We start from the raw sequence: 24,263 nt of genomic DNA on the forward strand, positions 1-24,263 counted from the left end.
CACCCTCCTGGTTCCTGACTATCCCCGCTCCTCTCTTTCTCAGGTCCCTGAAGAAGTCTGGGGAGCTGTGGTTGGACGCCTACCTCCACAAATGAAGCTGCAGCCCTCGGGGTGCCCAGGGGGATGGGGGAGCAGGCGGGCGTGATGGCCAAGGGAGGGGTGGGGTTTGTTCTGAGGGGTATCCGGGAGGCTGGGGGTGTGCGTCAGCTCACAGACCTCAATTTTGGTCTTTCTCCTGTTTTCTCTCCTTTTCCCCTTCACTTCTCCCTCCAACCCCCTTCCTCATGGGGCCCACCATCTGTCGGCCTGGCTTCTCCCCGCCCTTCCCAGCCCCTTCTCCCAGGAGTAGATAGAGAGGTGACCCCACCCCTCCTCCGCCCTCTGCCCCTAACATCTGCCAGACCAGAGGTCCACAGAAGCGGCCTATGGCTCCCCAGGCAGCCCAGCCTCCAGGCTTTGCTGCCCGCCTCTCTCCCTTAGTTACTCAGAGGTCGGTGAGGCTGGGTCCTGTCCTATTCGGGCAAGATGGCTCCCCGAGCCTGCAGGCCTAGCTCCACCCTTCAATGGCCACCCACGGGCCACCCCTTGGTTGGAAAGTGTCCTTCTCACTGCCAGGTCGGTACTTGGGGCCTCCCCGCAGGCGCCACTTTCTCGTCAGATGTCCACGGCCCCAGCCCCGATTGCAGGGTCCCTTCGCCTGCAGTGCAGCAGCTCAGATCTTGGGGCGCAGGGAATGTCCTCCTCGCCCCGCTGGAGCCCCCTGACCCAGGGTTTGTGCAGCTCCATCTGACCACCTTCCGCTGTCTTCCTGACGCCAGAGCCAGTGGCCTTGGGTCCCAGGGAGCAGTCCTGCAGGTGGGTTCAGCAGAGGCAGTGCCCAGGTCAGGGGGTCAGCCGATTGGCAGGCTCAGCCCTGGCCCGCCACCTCGTTCAGCTGTTGGTCCTGCCTGGGAGACCTAAGATTCTGGAGCGATCGGACCCTTCTCCAAAGTGCTCCGTTCCCTGCCAGGCAGTGCCAGCCAGTCCCTGGCCGCTGGGCCTGAGCAGTCTTGGGCCCTCGGGCTCATCACAGCCCCTCCCCATGGCGGGGCTGCCAGTGGACGTCCTTTCTCACTGTCTTCCGCTCTCTTGTGTCTTTTACTGTTTTTTAATCTTTTGCTACACGATACAATGTGACGGGGGTGGCAGCTGGGCTGGCCCTTGTGACAATCTGCCTTTTACCACCTGCCCCTCGCAGCCTCCCCCAGGTCCTGCAGTGGGCTGAGCTGGGCTCACTCACTGGGGCCACGGTGGCCCTGACTGTCGGGAGGGCCAGGGGGGCCGAGAGGTAGGGAGTCCCAGAGGAGGTGACCCTGAAGAGCCGGGGGATCGGGTGGAGGGTGGGGGGACCTAATGAGGGCCAAGTGGGAACCGGGACAAGGAGGAGTTTGGGGCTGCAGGCCAGGTGGCTGAGGGGATTGGAAAGTGAGAGGGGAGGGAGGGGAGCAGGCCACCCTGGGAGCGGGGCAGAGTTGCGCATTCGGAAATCTAACCCACTAATCAATATTTAACTTCAGGGGAGGGCGGGGCAGGAATAAACTCAGAGTGGGGGCCTTTTGGTGGAGGGCTTCTGGCCCTCCCCAGCTCTGGCCAGCCAGGAGGGACCAGCATCTAGCGGACAGAACTTTGGGTTGCCATGGCAACCTGGGCCCTCCAGCTGAGAACATGACAGCAGGAGCTGCTGTCTCTCCCCAGAGGCAGGATGGATCCATAGGGAACTGATCTTAATTTTTATTGTGTTGCTCCCCCATCTCTCCATTTTTTGGAAATAAAAGAAGTAATTTTATTCTCACTTCCTCCATCAGCCATTGTCGTTGTGCTTCTGCATGCTTATGCCGGGTGGGTGTCGGGACGGAGGAAGGGGCCTCGCAGCAGGAGCCAGGGTCTGGTGACGATTTGGCACGGGGAGCCCTTTTCCTCTCTCTTCTCCCTCCCCTGGGGTCATCCACCCCGATCCCACTGCTACCTCTGTTCGTGAGAGAACTTTCTCTCCCTTTCTTGGAAGTGTGCTCCAGGCCAGGAATTTGGGGCTAATGACCCAGATAAATTGGCCCCCCTCCCTCCTAAGGAGCAGCTCACGCAAACCCAACTCCAAAGACCACCAGAGCCATGTGAGACTTTCCAGAGGGTCTCTGGAGGGCAGCAAGGGGGGCTGGCACAGGCCGCCTTCCTTACATCCTCATTTCCCCTGTCTCTCACCATCTTCATCCCGGGACCAGCTGTCCACCCACCCACAGCCTCAGCTTCTGCTGGACTCCCCTCTGCCTGTTTCCCAGCCAGTGCACAGAGCCCTGAGGGCAAAGGGAATCTCAGAAGGGGCTGAGGAAAGCCCTGGAGACCGACGCTTCCATCTTGTGGCCCCTGTGCCTGTGCAGTGGCTCATTTGGTCCCTACAACCTGGGGGGGGAGGCCCGTGCCATCCCAGCCCAGCGTCACCAGTTCATAGGCAGTGGCACAGAGACTGAGTCCTCATTCTGTCTGACCCCCAACCTGGGAAGAGTCCAAAGGAATGGGCCAGGCCCTTGTGCGGTTTGCCTCCCGCTGGCCCCCACGCAGCTCTGATCACCCGCCTGTGGCCTGGCTCAGCTGGCAGGTCCAGCTAGGTGTGCCAGGGAAGGGCCAAGAGGTTGAGGGTGCCCAGCACTTCAGCGGCTCCCCACCTGGCCTTGCATCGCCTCCCAGCAGGGGTGGGGAGGGCTCCGGAGTAGACCCTCGGCCCCCTCTGGTTTTGCCTGTGACCTCACTGTAGCTGGCAGGGACAGCCAGCTGAGTCAGGTAGGGTGTGTGTGATCCCCTGTGGGCGCAGAGACTCTGGAGAAGGTCCTAGAAGGGCAGAAGAAGCCCTGATGAGCCAGGAGGCCGGGACCCACCCCTGGCTCCCTGAATGGCCTTGGGTGAGCCCTTTGCCCTCTCAGCCCTCTGGGCCGCTCACTGTCTCCCCATTTGTACAGTGAAGAGACTGAGCTGCAGGGCTCCAAGGATGCTGTCATCGCTCAACCCCTGTGAGAACCTTGGCCTTGCCCTCTTGGACCCATTAGAGCCCTCTGAGGCTAGAAGACCTTGGGGGAACATACTTTCCATCCCTCTTACCTCTGCCTGTGTTCCGCCTCCTACCTGGGCTGGGCCTGGCACCCGACTCCTAGGATGGTGTGGTACAGGCCCCCACCCCTGCCAGCTGGAAGTCCAGGGCCCATCACCAGGGACAACCAGGGTCCCGGGGAGGAGAAGAATGATGGGAAGGACTGATGGACCACGTGGATGCTGCAGCCCTGAGGGCACCAGGTGAATCTCGGCCCAGGTCCATGGGCACCTGGATCTTCTCTGTGACTTCTCCCCCCACTCCTGCCTTATCCTGAACTATTCCCCTTGGGGCGAGCAGCTGGGGACACCCACACCTGCTCCCTAACTGCCCCCCCGCCCCCAAACTGTACTGAGGCTTTTGCCCAACACGCAGAATAATGTGTTTCTGATCCCCACTCCCTGCCAAAGTTGTGACACCCTAAAGAGCAATGTCCTGAGCGATCCCAAGACCCGAAGCTTCCATTCACAGGTGAGGAGGCCGAGACCAGAGGGGACAGGACTGGCCTGAGATCACTGGGTGACAGTGGCTGGATCGGGGCATGCACGCGAGATCCCTGCTCCTCACCCAGCCCTCTGCCTGCCCATCTCCACCCCCTGCAAGGGAAGGGCTGTTACCCAGACCAGGGCGTTCCCCCGTCCATCATGCCAAATGTCAGACTGCTCTCAGGAGACCCAACAGCTGGCCCGAGCGGGCAGAGACGGTGAAGGGGTTAGTCCCTGTGGAGGAGATAGGAGCTCACTTACCAGCGGTCACTACCGCGATAAAACGGTATCAGCATGGTGGGTAGTGTGGACGTGTGCAGGGCGCCCGGCCCAGAGGAGGGGTTGGCAGAACAGCCTGGGCCATATGTGGACCCGGAGCCCCAGAGGCGGTCAGTGGCCTGGCAAGTTCCCTGGGCATCAAGCGGGACACAAGACTCTTGGCCCACTGGGAGGAGGGAGGAGGCGTTTGGTGAGAAAGGGCAGGTGGAGGTGGCAGCCACCTAGGCTGGGTTTGGACTGCCCTTGGGGGTGACCTCCACGCCGCATGTGACAGCACCTTGAGCTAGACTCCTCAGCTGTTTCAGCTGCACCATCCCCAGAGAGGTGTGCCTCTCTGGACAGGATGCAGCCTCTCAAAGACCCCTGGTCTGACGCCTGAGACGGCCTACAGCCATCTGTGAAGAAACTGAGGCCTGGAGGCAGAAGGTGGGCTCCAGGTCCAGAACGCCTGTGTTTTTACGGTTCCAGCCAGACTGGCTCGTGCATCAGCAGAACAGCGGCCACCTCGCATGCCAGGATTGACAGCTCATGTCTCTGCTGTCCTCTGCTATCCTGAGTACGTTACTTTGAGTTTTGAAGGCATCGAGGTCTTTCTTCCAAATCATCCGGGTCAAGAGCAAGTATCCAGGAGAATGAGTGACATGTACCCGGAGCTTGGAAAGGGCCATGGAGCCCGAGGCAGCCATGTGCTCCAGGACACGTGGCGGGGAGGCTGTGTGGGAAAACCCAGTAAAAGATCTGAGACTTGTCCTGTCACAAGGGAGTCTGTCTGTCACATTACAGCAGGGGCTGGTTCCTGGGAATCTTTTTGCACCATCTGCCTCGGGCCAGCCCACAAAACACTTAGTAAATGCTGGTTGATAGAAGGAATGAATAAACCAGTCATGGCTTCTCAGAAATTCTGTTTTCCTCTGAACCCAAGACCGTGCAGACGGTAAAGCAGGACACAGGGTTTCTTAGAGGTTCCCCCAAGGCCCCTCCCTCCTTTTTTCAAGCCCAGTCCGTGCTTCCTAAGTCTTTGTTCTGTGACTGCATAAGAAACCTCCAGAGAAGGGGGAACTCAGCTCAGGGGCGCGTTGGTGACCTGTCCCCAGAGGCATTACCATGAGGGACAGAGTGCGACAGGGGCAAAGATGACCCGCCAAGGAAGGACTCCAGAAGGAAAGGTCGGGGGGAGGGAGAGGCTGCTTGAAGCCAAGGGGCGTCCCCAAGGGTCGAAGCAAGTTACGAGGCAACCAGTTTGCAGACGGGAGGGCGCACTCCCCACGGCCACCGCCAGGGGCAGCACGGAGCACGGCCAGCCCCACAATAGTGCGGGTACTCCGGGCGCCCCTGGGTGGCGCTGCAGGCTCAGCGCTCCTGCTGGGTCGGGACGCGCTGCCCCGGAGTCCAGGGTGCTAACATCTCCCGATAAGGGCATCAGAGCCAAATGCGCTGACCGTCCGCCCAGGCAGGGGTTAGAGGGAATGCCATCCCAGAGTCCACATGGCACCAGGAGTCAGCAGGGTTTCCACAGCGGCAACAGGAAGCGGGACTCCCCGCAGAGGGAACAGCTGTGCAGGGACCCTGGATGTGGGACTTGCTCTGGGCATAAGGAGTTTGATTTCAAGGCAGAAAGTACTTCTCAAGGAGGAAACGGGCTGAGAGACAGCCAAGGGTTTGTGCCAGGTGAGAGCAGGTGGTGGCCCCAGGGAGTTGGACTGTGCATAAATTGTTTTTTTCATTTGATTGGCTATTTTATTTTATTTTAATTGAGATTTCACTGGCTTTTAACACTGTGTACATTTCAAGTGTACATTATACTTCAGTTTCTGTATAGACTGCATCGTTTCCACCACCAATAGTTTAGTTTTTATCCGTCACCATGCATATGCGCCCCTTTACCCATTTTGTCCTCCCCCCACCCCCTTCTCCTCTAGTAACCACTAATCTGTTCACCTTATCTGTGTGTGTGTTTATCTTCCATTTCGGAGCCCTGTTGCTGGGCCCTATGCAAAGAGCCTTCCACATAGCATCCCTTCCATCTTCCATCACCCTAGGAGGTCACACTACCAGAGAGACTGAATAACTTCCCCAAGGTCACACAGCCTTGAGTCCTGGCAGAGGCAGGACCAGCCCCCCGGGCCTGCCTGACTCCAGAGAAGAGGGGATCGAAGCCCTGTGGAGTGGATCGGGGTGGGGCTGGGGCTCCGGGGAAGGAGGGAACCAGAATTGCAGCAGGCTCTGTGGCCCGTCCACCGCCTGAAGGGAACCCAGTCCAGGACAACAGGAGCCCTGACAAAGGGTGGGGGGCAATCCTGCAGCCGGTGGGGAGACTCCAGCTTCCTCTCCAGAAAGGGCCTCAGAGAAACCCTAGCTCTGTATTTCAAGTTTTTTTTTAAGCTGCTGACACTTCTTCAGCTGAAACCTCCAGCTGAGCCTGGAGCTGCTGAAGTACATGGTCGCTGGGAGTGGAGGGGGCCAGCCGCCCAGCTCTCCCTTCTTCCCACCTTCCAGAAGCCCCAAGAGGCAACTCCAACCTCTCCCCAGAACTGTCTGAAAACCACAAGCCCACGCTACCCACACCCAATTCCAGATGAGAAGCCCGAGGTCGGGTGAAGGACAGCGACCTGCCCAAGGACACCAGCCAGCCGCAGCGAGCCCCCGGACGCCGCTCGACTCCAGGGACAGAAAGGGGCACATCTCAGGGGTCCAGCTTATTCCCTGAAGCAACCGCAGGCAAGCACCTGGCCCCAGGTGGGCACCGGGGAGATGCGGTGTCACCTCCTGTGGGACACTGAGCACAGTCAGGCTGCAGCCCTACCAGTGAGATGCCAAGTACAGTACTGAGATGGACAGGTGGTCCACTGCCCGTGGGCCTCTGAGGCCCCTCATCACCCAGGCTGCAGGAGGAGGCCAGTGCATGGCTGGGACATACGGGCTGCCCTCTCCTGTGCTCTGGGGGTGGCTACAGACATGGCCTTCTGCCCTGGGCCCTCACCTGCTGGACCAGCCCCTGTCCCACGGTGCAGAGGAGTAAAGTGATGTGAGCCCAGTGTGACCTGCCCAGGGTTGTGTGAGTGGGTGAAGAACAGGAAGTGGCCAGGCCCTCAGGCAGATCCGAGCCCGGGCCAGCTGCCAGCTCCCCAACCCAGAGCAGAGGGGACCCCAAAAGCCACCATCTTACCCTACTCCCCAACACCCTGAGGGCCCACGGGCCTGAACTCCTCTCCGGGAGTCTGGGGCAGACTCCGGCTCCAAAATTCATGCAAATTCAGTACTCTACTTCATAATATATCTGGGTTTGTTTCATATAAAAATAACCGTTTTCCCTAAATTTTGCTCTAGGAAAACCTGCCATGCTCACCATGTGGCTTTATGTACTATTCCCCCGCCCCCTGGTCCTGTTGGGCCGAGAGCCACGGCCTTAGGGCTGCCAAGCAGACAGGCCAGGGGGCAGAGGGGAAGACAGCAGAAACGAGGACGGGACGGTGGCAGGGCCCCCCCAGGCAGGAGGGTGGGGGTGATGTTGAGCCTGCCTGGGCCGGCGTGGTGGCTGTGGGGCCCTTGGTGCTGCCTTCACTGGTGGAGGTAGGCTTCCAACCAGAAGTTGCCTGACTTCTTCAGGGTCCTGGGAGGTGGGGGTGAGGGTGAGTGTTGGGGACTCAATTTCAAGATCCCCCAAGATGATGAGGGTAGGTGGAGACATCCTCATTCCCCTGCGGGTCCCCTTCCCCGGGGCCAGGCAGCTGGGTGGGGCGGGAGGGGTGGACTGGGAGAGGAGGCCACACTCATTAACGGGAGTGGAATCTAGACCTCGGGGGAAGGTGGGGGGCGGGCACAGCTAAGGCTCAGTCCAGGCAGGAGCCAGGGTGGGCCTGTCCCTCCTTCACTCAGCTCTCTCTCTCCCTCTGTTGCCTCCTGCGGGGCCCTGCGACCCAGAGATTTGTAAGGCATGGACCCGGCCCACCAGGAGCCTGATGTCAGGCAGAGGAGCCAGAAATAGCAATAACTTGCTAGGAAAGCCTGTGCCAGGCATTCTAATGGGCTGTGATGAGTGACAAGGGCTCAGAGGATCGGGCAGGGAAGGGTCATGCAGGAGTTCCAATGCCAGTACAGAAGGAAGGGCATTCAAGTAAAGGGAACAGCTTGTATCAAGGCACAGAGGTGGATGAGCTCTGGCTGGGAATCTGACCTCTGTTGCCCACTGCCAAGGTGACCGCCAGGGCCAAGCCCCCTCACCCCTCCACTGTGACAGCTGCGGGCCCCTCTGCTCTGCTCCTTCTGCTTCCAATCTTGCCCCACCAGTGAATTCCCACAGTCAGAGCATTTTTCTAGACTCTAAGTCCTGTGTGTCCCTCCTCTGCTCAGCGGCTCTCCCACATACGAGCACACTCCTGCCTCAGGGCCTTTGCACTGCCATTCCTCTCTGCCCAAACATTTTTCCCCCAGATGTCTCCATAGGCAGCCCTCTCCCCTCCTCCTGGTCTCTGCTCACGTCATCTTCTCAATGCCACCCATTCAGCCACCCTATTAAAAATTACAACCCCAGTCTGGGGCTCCCCAGCTCCTCTCCTGCCCCCACCCTTAGGCACTGTGGTTTTATTTTGTTTTCTTCCAAAGCCCTTCTCCCGTCTCACATTTTATGTAAATTACTTGTTATTTTAACCAGGACATCAGCCCAGTTTTGCCCACTGGTGTATTCACAACACCTAGGCCAGGCCCTGGGCCCAGGAATTGCTCCCTAAACGCTGGCTGCCTGAGTGAATGTGGGGAAGGGAAGGAGAGTACAGTCTGAGGACAGAGAGCTGATAGGAAAGGCCTCGAATGCCAGCTCTTAGAGGGGACCCGTGTGGGCTCAGAGAGCTGCGCTGAGGAGGGGGCTGATGGGCACAGGGTGGGCAGGGCCCCGAGGGCGCTGCCATGAGTGGGGGGCTTACCTAATGATGTCTACTAGGGCGGTGGGAACGGACTTCACCTCGTACCTGAGGCCATGCTTGGCGCATAGCGCCTTGACCAGTGGGGCCACCTTGTGGTAGTTGTATCTCGGCATCGTGGGGAAGAGGCTGAGGGGAGAGCATGGGCTGGCACGTGGGGTGGGCGGGCGCCAGTGGGAGTCCCGCCCACCCATCACTGCCCAGGTCCCGCTCACCACCTCTCCCAGGCCCCCAGGGCATCCAGGGCTCACGTCTTGGCCTCCCTGGGCGAAGGACTGGACAGAGAAGCTCCTGGCCAGCCCCTGGGCTCAGGCCTCAGTACCCCCCACCCCCCTCGGGCCCCCAGGCCCGCACTCACTGGTGCTCGATCTGGAAGTTGAGGTGCCCGGTGAACCAGTCGAGGAAGAGCGAGGACTCCACGTTGCAGGTGGCTAGCAGCTGCGAGGAGCAGGCGGGGCAGAGGTGAGGGAGGCTGGCACTGAGCCCTGACCCCGTGGCATCCCCTGAGCCTGGCAGCACCATTGGGGTCCCCATCCTCCCAGAGGGGACCCGCCCCCCACCCCAGCATGTACCCTACCCAACCCCACACCTGCAAGGTGATCCAGTCTCGGTGCTTGTCACGGCCAATCTCCCTGGGGATGTGGTTTACCTGCGTGACCCACATGAACCACTGGCTCTCCAGGACCCTGTGGAGGAGGCTCAGGCACTGCCCCATGGCCAGCTCACCGCTCAGGCCAGACCTGGGCCTCAGCTTTCTCATCTGGACAATGGGATTGCAGTAACCCCTCCCCTGCTGGTGGGTGGAACGGTGTCCACTGCCAGCCTGAGCCCAGGGCAGCCCTGCTCATGAGGGTGGGCATCCATGGGCCACTTGCCAGCCAGGCTGCTTCCCCCAGACCCGCCTCCCCTGGCATCCCGCCACTCCCGTACTGGGCTCCTCGACAACCCAGGGAGGGGAGGCGGTACTGCTGTCCCCATTCTGCAGATGAGGAAACGGAGGCCCCACGGATGGACGGCTGTGGTCAGGGCCCCCTGCTGCCTAGGTGTGACCTCCTCACTCCCTGCCATTCTCAATCTGGCCTCACCTGACAACCACATAGAGGATCACAGCCCCAGAAACGCCATAGAAGGGGATGTAGGACAAAAAGAAGCGGAAGTAGAAGCTGGTGGCCCAGAGCAAGTCCTGCAGAGGAGGGTGGAGGAAGGCGGAGGTCTCGAGGCAGCTGGAGGGGGAGCCGGGGTCATCCACCCCTTCTGCTCCATGTGCCTCGGGGTCCTGGACAGGTCACTGCCCCTCCCTGGGCCTCGGTTTTCTCAAGGTAATGGGACAGGGTCCTTGCCTGCCTGCTTCACAGGGCTGAGCTTGGAGGTGAAGGGGCTGTGGATGTGGGTGGGATGGGGGAACCCCTGCCTGGGAGACACGTGCCCAGCAGACTCGGCAGGGTGGATCTTCCCCCAGGGAGGGCACCCCACTGTGAGAGACCCACACCGTGCCCTGCACACACACTTGCTCTCCCCCTGTGCACGCATGCACACACACACACACGTACCACGCTTTTGCATGCACACATACGCACCTGTTTGCATTCGTGGATGGGGCTGCCCTGTCCCACGCCACCTCCCGCCACCACCGCCGTATGCCCAGGGGACTTGAGCAGGGCCCCCACTCACCGCCCAGTGCCGGTATGTCAGTATGTACACCAGACTTTCCACCTTAAAGTTCACCAGGGTGATGAAAATGGGGCTGACTGCAAGGAGGGGCATGAGAGGGCTCAGGAGCAGGGCTAGGGTGCCGAGCAGGTGGGGCAGGGGGCACGAGGGGAGCCGGGCTCTGTTCCTCTGTGGACGCCAATGGGACTTGGTGCCGGTCTTATCCAGCTGGGATGACCCTGCATTATCCACATGCTTTCCTGGGCGCTGGGCCTCCCCAGGCCGACCCTCGCTTCTGGTGTCCCTTCTGCAGGTGGGGGCTGGCCCTACTCATCCCCACCCTTAAATCTTCACCCTCTTTGCTCCAACAATGGCCCAAACCCTCTTGGGTTTTGAACTGCCCTGCTGGGAGGGCAGAAGGGAATTCTGACGGGGGTCTAGGAAGCTCCGGGTAGAGCTGGGACAGCCCCTGGCCAGAAGGACCCCAGGCAGAGGGAGCAGCTGGGCAAAGGCCCGGTGGTGGGAGAGAGACGAGGGTGCAGGCTGCGGTGCCCAGAGCAGAGGCTGTGAGAGCTTGGGGGTGCCCTGCGCGGGGAGGATTAACAAGGCTGCCCCTTCCACAGGAGGGGGCTGGAAGCTGTCCAGTGACAGCGGGTGTGGTGTGGCCAGTGCAGGCTCAGGTGTGGCCCCCCAGCCACACCCCCACCCCAGGAGGCCAACTGGACACTCACCCAGGAAGAAGTACAGGTGCTGGTAGTTATAGGGGAGGAATTTGTGCTTCTTCTTGCCGTACTGTGGAGACAGGGGGCGGCTGGGGAGAGAAGCTTCCTGGGCCCTCCTCCCCGAAGGCAGGGTCAGGGGGCCAAGGGGCAAAGGCAAGGGGGCCCATCATCCCTAGCAGGCTGGGAGGTGGGGAGGGGGTCCCCCGGGGCAGGGGCTCAGCCTGAAGCTAGAGAGGGGGGCTTGGTCAGGGGCTGGGGTTGGGCCACGGTGGGGGTCTTAGTGGCTGCCTGTCCCCCCTCAGCTGCCAGCCCAACCTGAGTGTGTCCATGTCCACCCCACACACCTCGGTGGACAACTCCCCTAGGACGAAGATGGGAGCCAGGGTCACATCTGGGTCTTTGTGGAGGACGTTGGTCTTGGCGTGGTGCTGGTCATGGCGGAAGTTCCACCACTGGGTAGAGAAGCCCTGTAGGGAACGAGGGGGGCTCTCAGGGGTGGGACCAGGCTGTGTCCACAACTCCATGCCTGCACACGTGGGCGGGCCCAGTGCAGCACCCCAACTCAGCCCCTGGCTGCCCACCACCCACCGCGACCCTCACCTTCAGATGCCCCATCACAAACTGCTGGGTCAAGTGGTCCCACCGGGACTTCCTGAAGACCGAGGTGTGGCCCAGGTCATGCTGCAGACACCAGCACTGCATCTGGCGAGACAGGCAAGAGTCAGGAGCCTTGGCACCTTGGCTCCGGCCATGGGGGAGGCTGATGGCCACCTGGGGTCCCAGCCCTGCAGCCCCAGTGAGCCCTTCCAGCTTGCGGGGCACACCTACAGCTAATTTCCCTTTTTAGACCCTTGTGGGCCAGCTTCTTCTTTTTACAGACAAGGACAACCGAGTTTTGGGAGGTCTAGGGGCTTGCAAGTCTGCCATGGAGGTTTGGGGTAATAGTCTACTGGCTCCCTGCACAGTGCTCGCTCAGGGTTTCTTAAATAAAGAGGCTCCTCGGCTCATTTAAAATGCAGCTTAACCCCCCCCCCACCACCCCCCCCCCCCACACCCCCGCCACCCAGATCCATGCCTGATGGGGCTTCTGGCTGCTCATCCATTCATTTGTTCCTTCAGCAAACATGTCCAGAGTGTTTGCGTGTGCCGGGCCCCGTGTCTGACGGACAGTTTAGGTGGCTGTGCTGGGGTTACCTGGGAGGATGCCAGGAAGAAGGTGGTGAGGATGCTGGACAGCCAGCCAGGGCTCAAGAGGCAGACAGTGAGCCAGGAGAGCAGCTCCATGGCCAGGATGAAGCCTATCATGAAACCGAAGTAGGCTGGCTTGGTCTCAAACAGCTTCATGTCCTTGGCCGCCTGGCGCAGGGCTCGGAAGTCCTCGATGAGCTCGGTCTGCCATGGTGGAGGGCGGGGTCAGCCGTGGAGGTGAGGCCCCAGTGGTCCCCAGAAGCCCCCCACAGCTCTCTGTGCCTCGGCCGCTCCTCCCAGTGCCAGACACAAGGAGTGTGACCAAGAGAAATGGAGGGCCGAGAGTCCCCAGCTTGGGGTGTGAGCTGGGGGGCTCGCTGTGGTGAAGGCTCCCCCCCACAAAAGGCGTGGGGTACGTCAGAAGCAGAGAAACCTGGAGCAGCAAAACTCCTAGAGCTCAGCTCATCAAAATCCTCATTGTAGAAGGGGATGCCACGCCCAGAACAGGGAAGGGGTTTGCCTGGGGACCCACAGCAAGTGGCTGGCCCAGCCGGATCTGGGACCCCGGGCTCCCACAGGCATCCCTATAGCTACAACTACCTGTCCAGGAAGGGATGGTAAACCCAGCCTGGGCCCCGTGTCCCCTTGGGCTAAGGCAGATGGAGCTGCTACTGGCAATGCCCCCATTCCCTCCAGCACCCCCCCCTCCCCACTGGGGGCTTAGCCTCCACTGGGGCCCTGCTCACATTCTTGGGTCCATCACTGCTGGGCTCCTCTGGGGCCAGCTCTCCAATCAGCAGGGGCTGCAGGAACTTGCGTACAAAATTGAGGTCCTGGTGGAAGGCGTGGAAGACATCCTGAAGGAGAGCAGACAGTCAGGTGGACAGACAGACAGCCGGAGTAACACCCAGAGGCAGCAGGCAGAGACAAGGTGGAAGGACCGTTGATGGAAGGGCAGAGCAGACAGACAGACAGACGGATGGAGAATCAGCTGGTTGTTCCATGGGCACAGACATAGGACGGCCCGGGTCAGCCTTGCCCATGAGCTGGGTTTGCATCCCAGGTCTCTCTTCCGTGAAGTCTGTGCCTTCCCAGGATATAGCTATCACCCAGCCCCGCCTTGGTCCCTGGAAACCTTGGAGTGGCTCCTGTCCTGCCCCTCAGCCCAGCCATGAGCTCTGTGGAGCAGCTGTTTCAGGGGCCGGAGCTGGAGGGGCCTTGGGAGCCAGGCTGCTGGGGATGGAATGTGAGCCGCCACTTAGGAGCTGAGCCTCAGAGCCACAGACAAGATCGCACCCCCTCTCCATTCTGTATTTTCTCCTCAGTAAACCAGGAGCCACAAATGCCCATCTCCTGGGGCTGCTGAGAGGACGGAGTCAGTGCAGGTGGAGCACTTAGAAGGGGCCTGGCATCCATCAAGAACTCCACAGCTGAGCTCTGCTCTGAGCCCCCACCGGCCTGATGCGTCCCCCTCCTGAGTCTGCTCAGATTGAGTGCCTGTGGGGGGGTGCGCGGTAGAGAGTGGAACGCACCCTGCCAGTCAAGTCCTGGCCAGCCTGAGAAGGAGGAACAGGAGGGGCAGGCAGCCTTCCACCCCAGAGCCACAGTGGGAATGGGGGCAGCAGAATGTTCCACCCCAGCAAGGGAGTGGAGCAGGGCTGCTGGGGGCTCGGGTGGTCTGAGTCTGCTCCTTAAGCAAGTTGCTGAGGAGACAGCGGTGGGTGGTGAGATGGGGGGTGGGGAGAGGTGCTTCAGAGGACCCCCCAGGAGTCCTTCCCTCCCTCCTTCACCCTGGGGGGGAAGATGAAGCAGGGTCTCACGCCCAGCCCCGGACACTCCCCCCATCCTCTCGCTGGCACTCCTCACGGGAGGCCAATGGGGAAGCATTCTCTGTAGTGTTCCCCTTTTATAGATGAGGAAACTGAGGCACACGGCTCTGAACATGGCACATCTAACTCCTGTCTGCACAGCGGAGCCCAGCGCACAGACAGACGCCCCCAGGAGGCTGCCCCTGTCCCCCAGCACCCCTGGTGTCCCTGCTGACGAGCTGGCACACACGTTAGGGCCTCGTCCACCCAGCACCCTTGGCCTCACAGGTGTCAGAGACCCAGCGGTGGCCCCGAGGCAGCCAGGCCCTCTGGCACTTGGTCCTCTCTCTACCACTGAGCTCTGGCTCTTCCCGACTGTTTCATCAGAAACCCATGGCAGCTTGGGACCCTCGGGAAGAAAGAACGAAGGCTGCCAACAAACTCGGACCGCCAGCATCCCCACCTCTGCACACCGTGTTCCTGCCCAGTGCCAGACAGCCCAGGGAGGGAGCCAGGCACTGCAGCTCCCCTGGGAAGGGGCTTGCAGGAAACGCCTACAGAGCCCAGAGAGGTCACACTAAACAGGGAGTGGCCGCTAGGCAGTGGGGCTTTCAAAGCAGCTGGAGCAGTGGGCGGAGGCAGCATGGGCTCCGGAGCCATGTGTCTGGCTCAAGGCCAGCCTGCCTCCGTGCCCCACCCTCACTCGTGCCCCATCCTCACTCGAGAGCCTAGGATCTGTTCCCCGCCCCAGCCCCCACCTGGACACAAACCCCACCCCCAAGCCCAAGGACTCAGGCCCGGCCCTTCGAGGGCTCCCAGAAGCTCCTTCACACCACCCCTATGCAGCTTCAGTCTCCTCATCCCGTGAAATGAGCTAAGAGGAGTGCCGGCTGGTGTCTGAAGACCACACTAAATCCTAATGGCGCCTGCTGGTGCACCTGCACCCGGCAGCATCTCTTGACCTCTGCCCTGGCCACGCCTACCCTTCAGGGCCCAGGTGAAGGGCCACCTCTTCCGAATGGCCTCCCCTGGCGGACGCAGGCACCCATCATCCCCTCCCTTAGTCCCCGCCCTTCTCCTGGGAGGCTCTGCCTTCCCCTCCCCATTAGGGATCCTTTTAAATGTATATCAGATTCCTCTGGCTTTCCCGCCCCGCCCTCCAAGGCCCCCTTAGGATAAAATCCGGGGCCGGCCCGGTGGCGCAGCGGTTAAGTGCGCACGTTCCGCTTCTCAGCGGCCCAGGTTCGCCGGTTCGGATCCCGGGTGCAGATATGCCACCGCTTGGCACACCATGCTGTGGTGGGCGTCCCACATATAAAGTAGAGGAAGATGGGCACGGATGTTAGCTCAGGGCCAGGCTTCCTCAGCAAAAAAGAGGAGGACTGGCAGTAGTTAGCTCAGGGCTAATCTTCCTCGGGAGAAAAAAAAAAAAAAAGAATAAAATCAAAGTCCTGCTTCCAAGGACCCAGAAGCCCAGCAGGAGCCTCCTGCGACCTCTGGACCTCACTGCCTGTCCCCTCCCCACTGCTCTGCTCCAGCCACACCGAGAGCCTTGCTGTTCCTTGCACGCACGGAATACCAGAGTCCGGCCCCACTGAGGCTTTGTTCTAGCTGGTCCCTCTGCCAAGGAACTCCTTGCAATGTTTTGTTCACAGCTCTATCTGCAGCAGTTAGAAGAGAGTTTGGTGCATAGAAGATGCTCATTGAATATCGCCTGCGGGGTTTAATGACTCACTAACTGAAGAATGAACCAATGAATGGAATCAACCGCCAAGTCTCGGTGTAGCATGTGGTTAAGAGCATGGGCTGTGGATTCAGATCCCAGACCTACCACTTAATGTCCAGTCTCCCTGCCTCTCTGAGCCTCAGCTTTCTGATCTGTAAAGTGGGAATAACCATGATAGGACCTGCCTCCTAGGAGTAGCTTGAGGATTAAAAGAGAATCTATGAATCAAGTGCCGAATTCAGAGCCCGGCATGGAGTGCGAGCTTGGCACCAGCTCCTGGTAGACTGCTGCCCACCCCAGGCTAGTTCCACTTGTCTCAGGCCGCCTGTGACTCTTAGACAAACCTGGCCCAGGGCCCAGAGCTCTCTCCCCAGAGTACTCGACTTTGTATCCCGGGATGGCCACAGGCTGACTTCATGGCACAGGAACTCTGGGAATTTCCTGGCAGGAAGGTTTCTGTTGCCTGGACGTGAGAACAGCTGATGGGCGGTCAGGGCTGGTGAGGGGTGCCTGTGGGAACACAGCCCTGGCAAGAGGGCTGGCCCTGCCCCACCTGTGCTCCAGGGCCTGGGATGGGGTACCTGCGCTCTGGGCCTGACCACATGGGCCAGTGGGCTGGTCTCATCCCTGGTCTGCCCTGTAGACAAAGACTGAGGTCCCCCAGCCCCAGCCACCTCATCTTCCCTTTGGCCTGAACGGACCGGGTATTTCTGGCAATACCAGTCCAGAGTTTGGGGCCTTGAGGAAGCTGAGAGATGGCATATAGCGACTCCTTCCTGTTACAGACATCGATAGAACCAGACGACGTCACCCAGCAAACGGGTGGCTAGGCCATGGCTGTTCCACCACACTCTACAGTTTGTGGGGCACATTCACACTTATCAGCCAACAACATATACTGACCAGGAACCACTACATGGCAGCTCTGGGGCCACGGAGCTGAGAAGGCATGGTCCTGCCGTCCGCTGGCTCACTGTCTGGCCCAGCTGCCCCTACTTTACAGATGAGGAAACTGAGGCTGAGAGGAGTGACATGCCTGGTTCAAGGTCACTCAGAGCCTCCAGTGGCAGAGCCAGGACCCAGCCCCAGGGGACAAACAGATTGTTTTTTTGGAAATGGGAAACGGACCTTACTGGTGATGAATCAATGAGAAAACTGTCAGATGGAGGTCTCAGGGTCAAGAGCTAACTGTAATGATGGGGTCCCATAGGGGATGGCCCCCGGCACAGGCCCAGGCACCAGGCAGGAAAAAGCGATTAATAAACGCTCTCTGTCATCCTTCCTTTCATCTGCCTCCATCCCGACCTGCAGGTCAAAGGTTGAAAAAGCCCAAAGCAGATACCCATGAGATCCTGGAAGGGTGGCCAGGGCTCAGCCAGGCTAAGGGGGGAGGGGCCGTGGCACCTCACCGCCCCATACCCTGGCAGAATGACATACATGTACAACCACACACACAAATGCACGCAGTGTTCACACACAGACAGGTCACATACTCATTGGCCCACGGTCAGCTTCTACTCCGTGGCCACCACCCGGCCCCTCAGCACTGACAGACAAGGCTTATGTCAGTTTCTAGAATTTCAGGAGGCTTCTGATGCTAACCCCTCAGCTTCCTGGGGTGGAAGCAGGGAAGAGAGACTTTTCTCCCTAAAAGAGTCCTGTGCAGATTAGCTAACCCAGGGGAGAGAGCAGAAGGCAGAGAGCAGGTGGCCCTGGCAACAGGGACACTGCCCTCCTGGGACAGGACACCATCTCTTCTGCTGCCTTAAGTTCTGCCAGATAGGGATGCATCCCCTGCAATCTTGAAGACATTCCTGGTACCCAGGGGGGCCAACCTAGAATTCTGGATGGTCAAGGACAGAGCATCATGGAGATGCTATACCAGCAATTCCTATTCTCCTGATGGGGGACTGTGGGACAGAGGCTGGTGATGAGTGTCATCCCCACAGGCTGCTTGGCCACTGGTCTCCAGCCAGATGGTCCTACTGGACCAGGCCACATCCATCCTTGGCCAAGACTTGCCTAGACGTGAGCTGGGAAGGGGAAGTCGGGGTCCCCAGGGCCCAACCTGTTGCTGGGGGTGACTGTGCTTCCTGAGGAGGCCCACCCAGCCTTGGCTAGCAAAGTTCTCCGGTGTGCAGCTGCCAGGCCAGGAGAGGTGAGTCACTGCTCCGCGGGGCCACTTACAGCAGCTCCTGGGAAAGCCACAGACCTCTGGGCCCTGCCCAAGCTTTGCTGCCCAGCTCCCAGCCTCTGATGGCACATCTCCGCATCCCTCAGGCACCTCACCCTACCTCTGGCACCCCGGCATGAGGGACCTGGTCTGGGGACTCAACTGAGAGGAAGAAACTCAGAGCAGCAGGGAGGGGACACACCCGCCTCCGAGAGACCCTCCCTCCCGCACAGACCTGCTCCAGCCCAGCCCGGGTCCAGGGCCTGGGGTGCGGTGCCCCATGCAGGGACGTGGCTTCCTTACCCCACATCAGGCCCTGGCTAGTCCATCCCAACTCTGAGTCCCTGGCCTGGAGATCAATGGTCAGCAAGAGTAGAAAGGATGCGAAGACCCCGCAGGTGGAGCAGGGCAGTGTGCCCACGACCAGGCCCCAGCGAGCACCAGGCTCTGCTCCGCCCGCCGTGGGCTTCCTTACGGTGGCATCCTCGGCGCCGTGGTGGCCGATGAGGCAGCTGCCCCCCGGGTGCCGCTGCGCCCAGCGGCTGATGTCGTAGACGCGACGCTCGATGACCAGCCACTTGTCGCCGGGCAGGTTGTGCGAACGGATCTGCTCCCAGCGGAGGGTGGGCAGCGGCGCCCCCAGCTGCGCGGGCCCCTCATGCGGCCCTGGCCCCCCATCAGCCTCCCCGACGCCACCCATGGCTGCGTGCAGCAGTTTTCGGGAACCCGAGACCTCTCGGAGGGCCGAGCGAGAAGCCGAGGGGCGCGAAGTCGCCTTCCCGGGAGCTGTCGCCGCCGCCACCGAGCCTCCGCAGCCCCGCCCCGCAGCTGCGGCCGCCGTAAGACCGTGCACCTGCCCGACTCCCGGCGCAGGGAACTTTTCCTTTGCTTATAACCGCGCGGACAGCACCGCCTTGCCCCGGCCCCCGCCGCGCGGCCCCGCGGCCGCTCCAATCCCCGCGCAGTGCCTCGGCCCCAATTGGCTGCGCCGCGCTCCGGAGGCGGTGTCGAGCGACCCGCCCTTTCGGCGGCAAGATCCATTCTTGGGCTCCGGGCTCGCGTGGGAGCCGTATGCGGGATGGTTACACAGCTGGTGACCGCCGTGCCCTCGGGAGCACAGGTCTGCGGCTCGGGCCAGGAACAAGAGTCTGCGAAGAATGGGCTTCCAGGCGCGCTCCTGGCGCGTAAAATTCCGAGCGCACAGAGCTGGCAGGCTACCTTGGGATGGTTGTAAACAGCTTGCAAACAGTGGGCCCCCAGCGTCTGTGCAGCAGGGCCGCCACTGGGGCTGAGGGACTGACCGAGTCCCACCCGACTCCTGGAGGGCCACGCAGGCCAGCTGGGCAGGGTTGAGGATGCTGAGGGGTGGCCACTGGGGCGGAAGGGCAGCAGGGGCGCCCCAGTCAGTAGCAGGGCGCTGTCATTCACCAGGTGCTCAGCTGGGTGGCTTATGTGTTGCAGCCCCCTCTCACATATTTTCCTTAAATAAATTCAAGCCCTTTTGAGAGTGTAGCTTGCCCCCCAAATTACTTTGTATTTTTTTGGCCATAAAGATACCTGTCCTTAGAAGTTGTCAGAATCACCGAGGGCTTCGGAAGGCAGGCTGCTGGGCCCACCCCTAGAGTGGGATTCCGCAGCCCTGGCGTGGGGGCCGAGACTTGCATTTCCACCGAGTTGCCAGAGGATGCTGATGCGGGGATGCTGATGTGCGGGTTCCGGGAAGACACTTTGGGCACCCTAAGTATATTTCTCTGAGTTAACATTTTATCTTGCTTTTAACAATTTGTAGGAAATCACTGTAGCTGCTATCTGTGGGACAGGCGGGCCAGGGCCTGAAGAAGGGCTGAGGGGGCCTCTGGGTTCTCATTGGTACTAGGAGCACCTGCGTTCCATTGCCAGGACAACAGATAAGGCCCTGCCATTACCTCTCCCTGGGCTGCCTGAGCCCTCTCGGCGGAGGTGTCCTCACCACTCCCCTCGCCAAGGGTGTGTGTCTGGGCGGAGAGGGCTCCAGGTGTCTGACTGGTAGCTAAGGCCGGAGGTGACTGCAGATATCCCTGCCCCCATCATGTTCACACCTTGGCACAAGGATGGAGGCAGCAGCCTCTTGGAGGAAATGAACCTCCTGCACCCCAATCCAGGCCCCCCACGGGAATTGGCCCTCACTCTGTCTTCAGGAGCCCTCAGTGGTCAGATGCTCACTCCTGGCCCCTTCCCTGGCCCCTGGCCTCATCTCAGCTCATGTATGAGGCAGTGGGCGCTTGGGGTGGGTTAGAACACCCGCTTGCCCCAGCTGCTCCTAGAGAGATGAGGAAGATGAAGGCCTGCACAGAGTCCCCCAGGAGGTAAAGCAAGGACGGGGCTGGGGGCCATGCCACCCCTCCAGCCACTTCATCCCAGCAAGGAGAGAGGGGGTCAAGCCCTCCTGTCACCTGGAGCTGTGTTCTTGTAAAGCCTGAACTGTACCTCCTCCCCCGCCTCCCAAACAGCTTCTAACGTGATTTCTCTGCAGGTCTTGGGGTCTTATATAGGTCACTTTACCCCTCCGCGGTTCAACTCAGTGGATCTTACAACTTTCCTGGAGTCAGGAGGCCTGGGGGGATTTGGGATTACATTGTTCCAAACCCCTGTCAGGGAGGCTTCCCACACCACTTGAAGAGGGACAGACACCACTTTGTATTCCTGAGCTGCCATCGGGCCACAGGTTTAGGCAGAGGGAGAGAGGAACTGGCCAGAAAGGCAAGGGAGGGTCTGGACAGCTGGAGCATTTTTTTGGGAAGGGCGGTGCTCCAGGTTTGAGGGGACCTCTTCAAACCACTTGAATACAGCCCCTGTCCCACCGTCTGCTGGGCTTCTGCCTGCCACAAGCTGCCACACAGACCTTCTGTTGGACACACTGAAGTCTCCACCCTCCTAGGGAGCAGCCAGCCACTGTCCTGGAGCCAAGGGGTGCTTGTGCAGGCCAGCAGGCCCCGGGCAAGCCGCACAGGTGCAGCAGTGACCCAGCCAGGCAAATTTACGAAAGAGCTCTTTCCTTGCAGAAAGAGCAGTCATAAAGTGCAAGTATTTGTTCTAGGCAGCAAACACAAACAGGACTCAAGTCAGAGCTGTATGAGCTGGCTTTGAGTGAAAGGTGAAACCTTGGTTACCAGGCCCTGGACACTGTGCTTCTGTGAAAGATGGGATCTGGGGACGTGGGGGCCACAGAATGATTCAAGAGCTGTGGCCCTAGCAGCCATGACTCTCCCTGAAGACATCACTGCGACGGCACCTTGGAGCTCCCTAGAACGCCCCTTAGTAAAAAGAGGATGCGTACAGATGGCCAACAAGCACATGAAAAGATGCTCAACATCCTTAACCATCAGAGAAATGCAAATAAAAACTACAATGAGGGGCCAGCCAGGTGGCGCAGTGGTTAAGTTCGCAGGTTCTGCTTCTCAGCGGCCCAGGGTTTGCCGGTTCGGATCCCGGGTGTGGACATGGCACTGCTTGGCAAAAGCCATGCTGTGGTAGCCGTCCTATGTATAAAGTAGAGGAAGATGGGCATGGATGTTAGCTCAGGGCCAGTCTTCCTCAGCAAAAAAAAAAAAAAAAAAAAGAAAAGAAAAGAAAAGAGGAGGATTAGCAGTAGTTAGCTCAGGGCTAATCTTCCTCGGGAAAAAAAAAAAAAACCTACAATGAGATATACCCTCACAGCCATTAGGATGGCTATTAGCAAAAACACCAACATAACAAGTGTTGGCAAGGCTGTGGAGAAATTGGAACGCTTGTGCCCTGTTGGTGGGACCGTAAAATGGGGCAACTGCTGTGGCGGACAGTATGCAGGAGCCTCAAAAAGTTAAAAACGGAAATATCATATGATCCAGCAGCTCACTTCTGGGTATATAGCCAAAGGGATTGAAAGAGCTATCTGCACCCCCATGTTCACAGCAGCATTACTCACAATAGCCAAAAGGTAGGAGCAACCCAAATGTCCATCAACGGATGAATGGATTAAGAAAATGTGGTCCATCCCTACAATGGCATATTATTCAGCCTTAAAAAGGAAGGAAATGCTGTCATATGCTACAACATGGATGAACCTCGAGGACATTATGCTAAGTGAAATAAGCCAGTCACAGAAGGACCAACATTGTATGATTCCACCTATATCAAGTATCCAAAGCCATCAGATTCCCATAAAAAGGATGTTAGAATGGCAGTTGCCAGGCGTGGGGGAAGGGAGTTGTGCATGGCTACAGAGTTTCAGATTAGCAAGATGGTTCGTTTCACAACAATGTGAATACACTTGACGCTCCTGAACGGTGCATCTAAGAAAGGTTAAGGTGGTAAGTTTTATGTATTTTTTTACCATGATTTTTAAAAAATGAAAAAAAAGAGCAGGCAGACATTGCAAAGGTCGTTTCAACCAATCTTCCCAACTCACGGATGAGAAAACTGAGGCCCAGAGAGAAGCGACTTGCCCAAATACACAGCCCAGGCAGAATCCAGTCGGACCAGGTTTGGCAGATTGCAAATGTGGCCCAGCAGAGCGCTGGGAAAGGCCAACGTGGGGCTGGGTTTGGGCTCAGTGGCCGTGGTCGGTGCTAGCTTTAAAGAGGTGGCCACATGTGCCAGAGGCACTTCGAGAGGTCCAAGTGGGTTCTCTAGAAAATTCACTTGAGGAACAACAACTGTGTGGCTGATGTCAGCTAACCCCTCCCCCCGCAACTCCAAGAGCCGAACCCCTCAGCAGCTCCTCTTCCCGCCAGAGAGCCCTCCTGCCCCCAAGCATGCAGAGCAGGGGGCTGGGCAGCTATAATGAAGTAAGTGTGGGAAACAGACCCAGATGCTCATCCAGCTTAGCAACTGCCTGACCCCGTCTCTGCCGCTCTGGAAGACAAAGAAGAGCCCTATTCAGTGCCAGATGCGTGGTAGGTGTCTAGTAGGAGTCTGCATGTTGGCTAATCCTGTGGGTTCTGGAGCTGGGCCCATTCCTTCCTATCCTGAGGCCACCATTTCCTCTGTGTGACCTCTCCGTAGTAACTCAGGTGATTCATCTGCAAAATGGGGAAAACATTACCTCCTAGGGTTGCTGCAAGGATTGAGTAAATGAGGTCATGGAAAGGGCGTGGAATCAGGCTGAGGTATAGTAAGTACTCTGATACTGTTGGGAGATAGCGGGGCAAGAGTGTGTGTGTGTCCCTCTGCCCCTTGCACACACCCCCGGGTTTCTCAGATGTTTGCTCACGATAGCCACACCTGGGCCGGACAATGGCAAGTATTACCATCGCAGGGGCAGGCAGCGCGAGTCTGGTTGTGGAACCCTCTGGGAGGGCTCTGCAGTGTTGCCTGATGTCTCCTTGCCCTGGCCCAAGGGCACAGAAGCTGGGGGCAGGGAGGGACAGCTCCAGGGCCCAGACCTTTATTCTCCTTTGTTCCCCAGCTGACCTGGGACTGACCGAGAGGAGGACAGAAAGAGACTGGGATGTAACAGGGGATCTTGGGGTCACCGTGTGCAATATGGCAGCACACGCCCCTCCCTGACACCCTCCATCCTCCTCTTGGCTTGACTTCCTCCAGCTGACACCTGTGCATTGTTTCTATAGCCAGTCTCCCTCCTGAGATTCTCAGCACAAGTGCAGGTTCCCTCAGCACCAGGGACAGTGTCTAAGCATGTAGGAGGGGCCTGCACTTGTTGAGTGAATGAATGGATGTCTGTGACAGGAAGCCTAACCAGTGAACATTGGAGGGGCCTGGGGAGAGAGGCGGGTCGGGGGATGGGATTCAAATCACAGATGGAGTGGGCCATGGGGGATCTGGGAGGCAGGAGACCAAGATGGAAGGGCTGCTGGCTGTAGAGGGTAACAGGGTGAGGGCACTGACACAGAGTCCTAGCCAACCCACAGCTGGCTTGACCTACCAGCTGAGTGGCCCTGAGGCTTCAGGCTAATAGGGAAATCCCCTCGAAGTATCACCAGCCCAGTAGACACTGAGCCAGAAGCTGCTATGCCCCTCCCGCCCCCCGGAAGGACACCCACTGGTCAGGCCTTCATCGCTACAGTGAGGAGGGAATTATGCACCACAAGACACCTCCCCAGATTTACCCTGGGTCCTCAGGGACCCACCTGCTTCCTCCGTGACTACCGTCCCTCGCTAAGAACCCATCTAAGACCAGGGCTGGGAAAAAACAGCTACACAGACCCTGGCTGTGCTGCT

The 24,263-nt window shown here is 59.3% G+C and overlaps 2 protein-coding genes across 6 annotated transcripts in view; one reads left to right on the top strand and one right to left on the bottom strand.

Annotated features, from left to right (window-relative positions):
* FADS2 (fatty acid desaturase 2) overlaps positions 1-1,843 on the top strand; it is a 34,724-nt gene extending 32,881 nt beyond the window's left edge. Inside the window, exon 12 of the mRNA XM_014866880.3 lies at positions 44-1,843. Coding sequence (XP_014722366.3) covers positions 44-95 — 52 coding nt within the window. The 3' untranslated portion in view covers positions 96-1,843. The remainder of the gene's footprint in view (positions 1-43) is intronic.
* Positions 1,760-18,924, bottom strand: LOC106847590 (fatty acid desaturase 3). 5 transcript variants are annotated; one of them, XR_011495123.1, is made up of 13 exons: positions 18,541-18,924; positions 13,105-13,215; positions 12,365-12,562; positions 11,771-11,872; positions 11,515-11,637; positions 11,180-11,240; positions 10,470-10,546; positions 9,884-9,981; positions 9,388-9,484; positions 9,157-9,236; positions 8,802-8,927; positions 3,736-3,837; positions 1,760-2,862 (listed from the first exon to the last, which is right to left on the bottom strand). XR_011495123.1 is itself a non-coding variant. In XM_070487973.1 (12 exons), exons 1-12 carry the CDS (start codon positions 18,763-18,765, stop codon positions 3,831-3,833), a joined length of 1,305 nt encoding a protein of 434 aa, XP_070344074.1. In that variant the 5' UTR covers positions 18,766-18,924; the 3' UTR covers positions 3,719-3,830. The 5 variants fall into 5 exon arrangements, 4 of the variants coding, with proteins under 4 accessions (XP_070344074.1, XP_044605810.2, XP_070344075.1 ...); XM_070487973.1 differs by lacking the exon at positions 1,760-2,862 and having other exon boundaries at positions 3,719-3,837; XM_044749875.2 differs by lacking the exons at positions 1,760-2,862; positions 3,736-3,837 and adding an exon at positions 7,306-7,492.
* Between the last annotated feature and the right edge of the window lie 5,339 nt (positions 18,925-24,263).

This window comes from Equus asinus, chromosome 17 (assembly GCF_041296235.1).
Source record: "Equus asinus isolate D_3611 breed Donkey chromosome 17, EquAss-T2T_v2, whole genome shotgun sequence".
Lineage (NCBI taxonomy): Eukaryota > Metazoa > Chordata > Mammalia > Perissodactyla > Equidae > Equus > Equus asinus.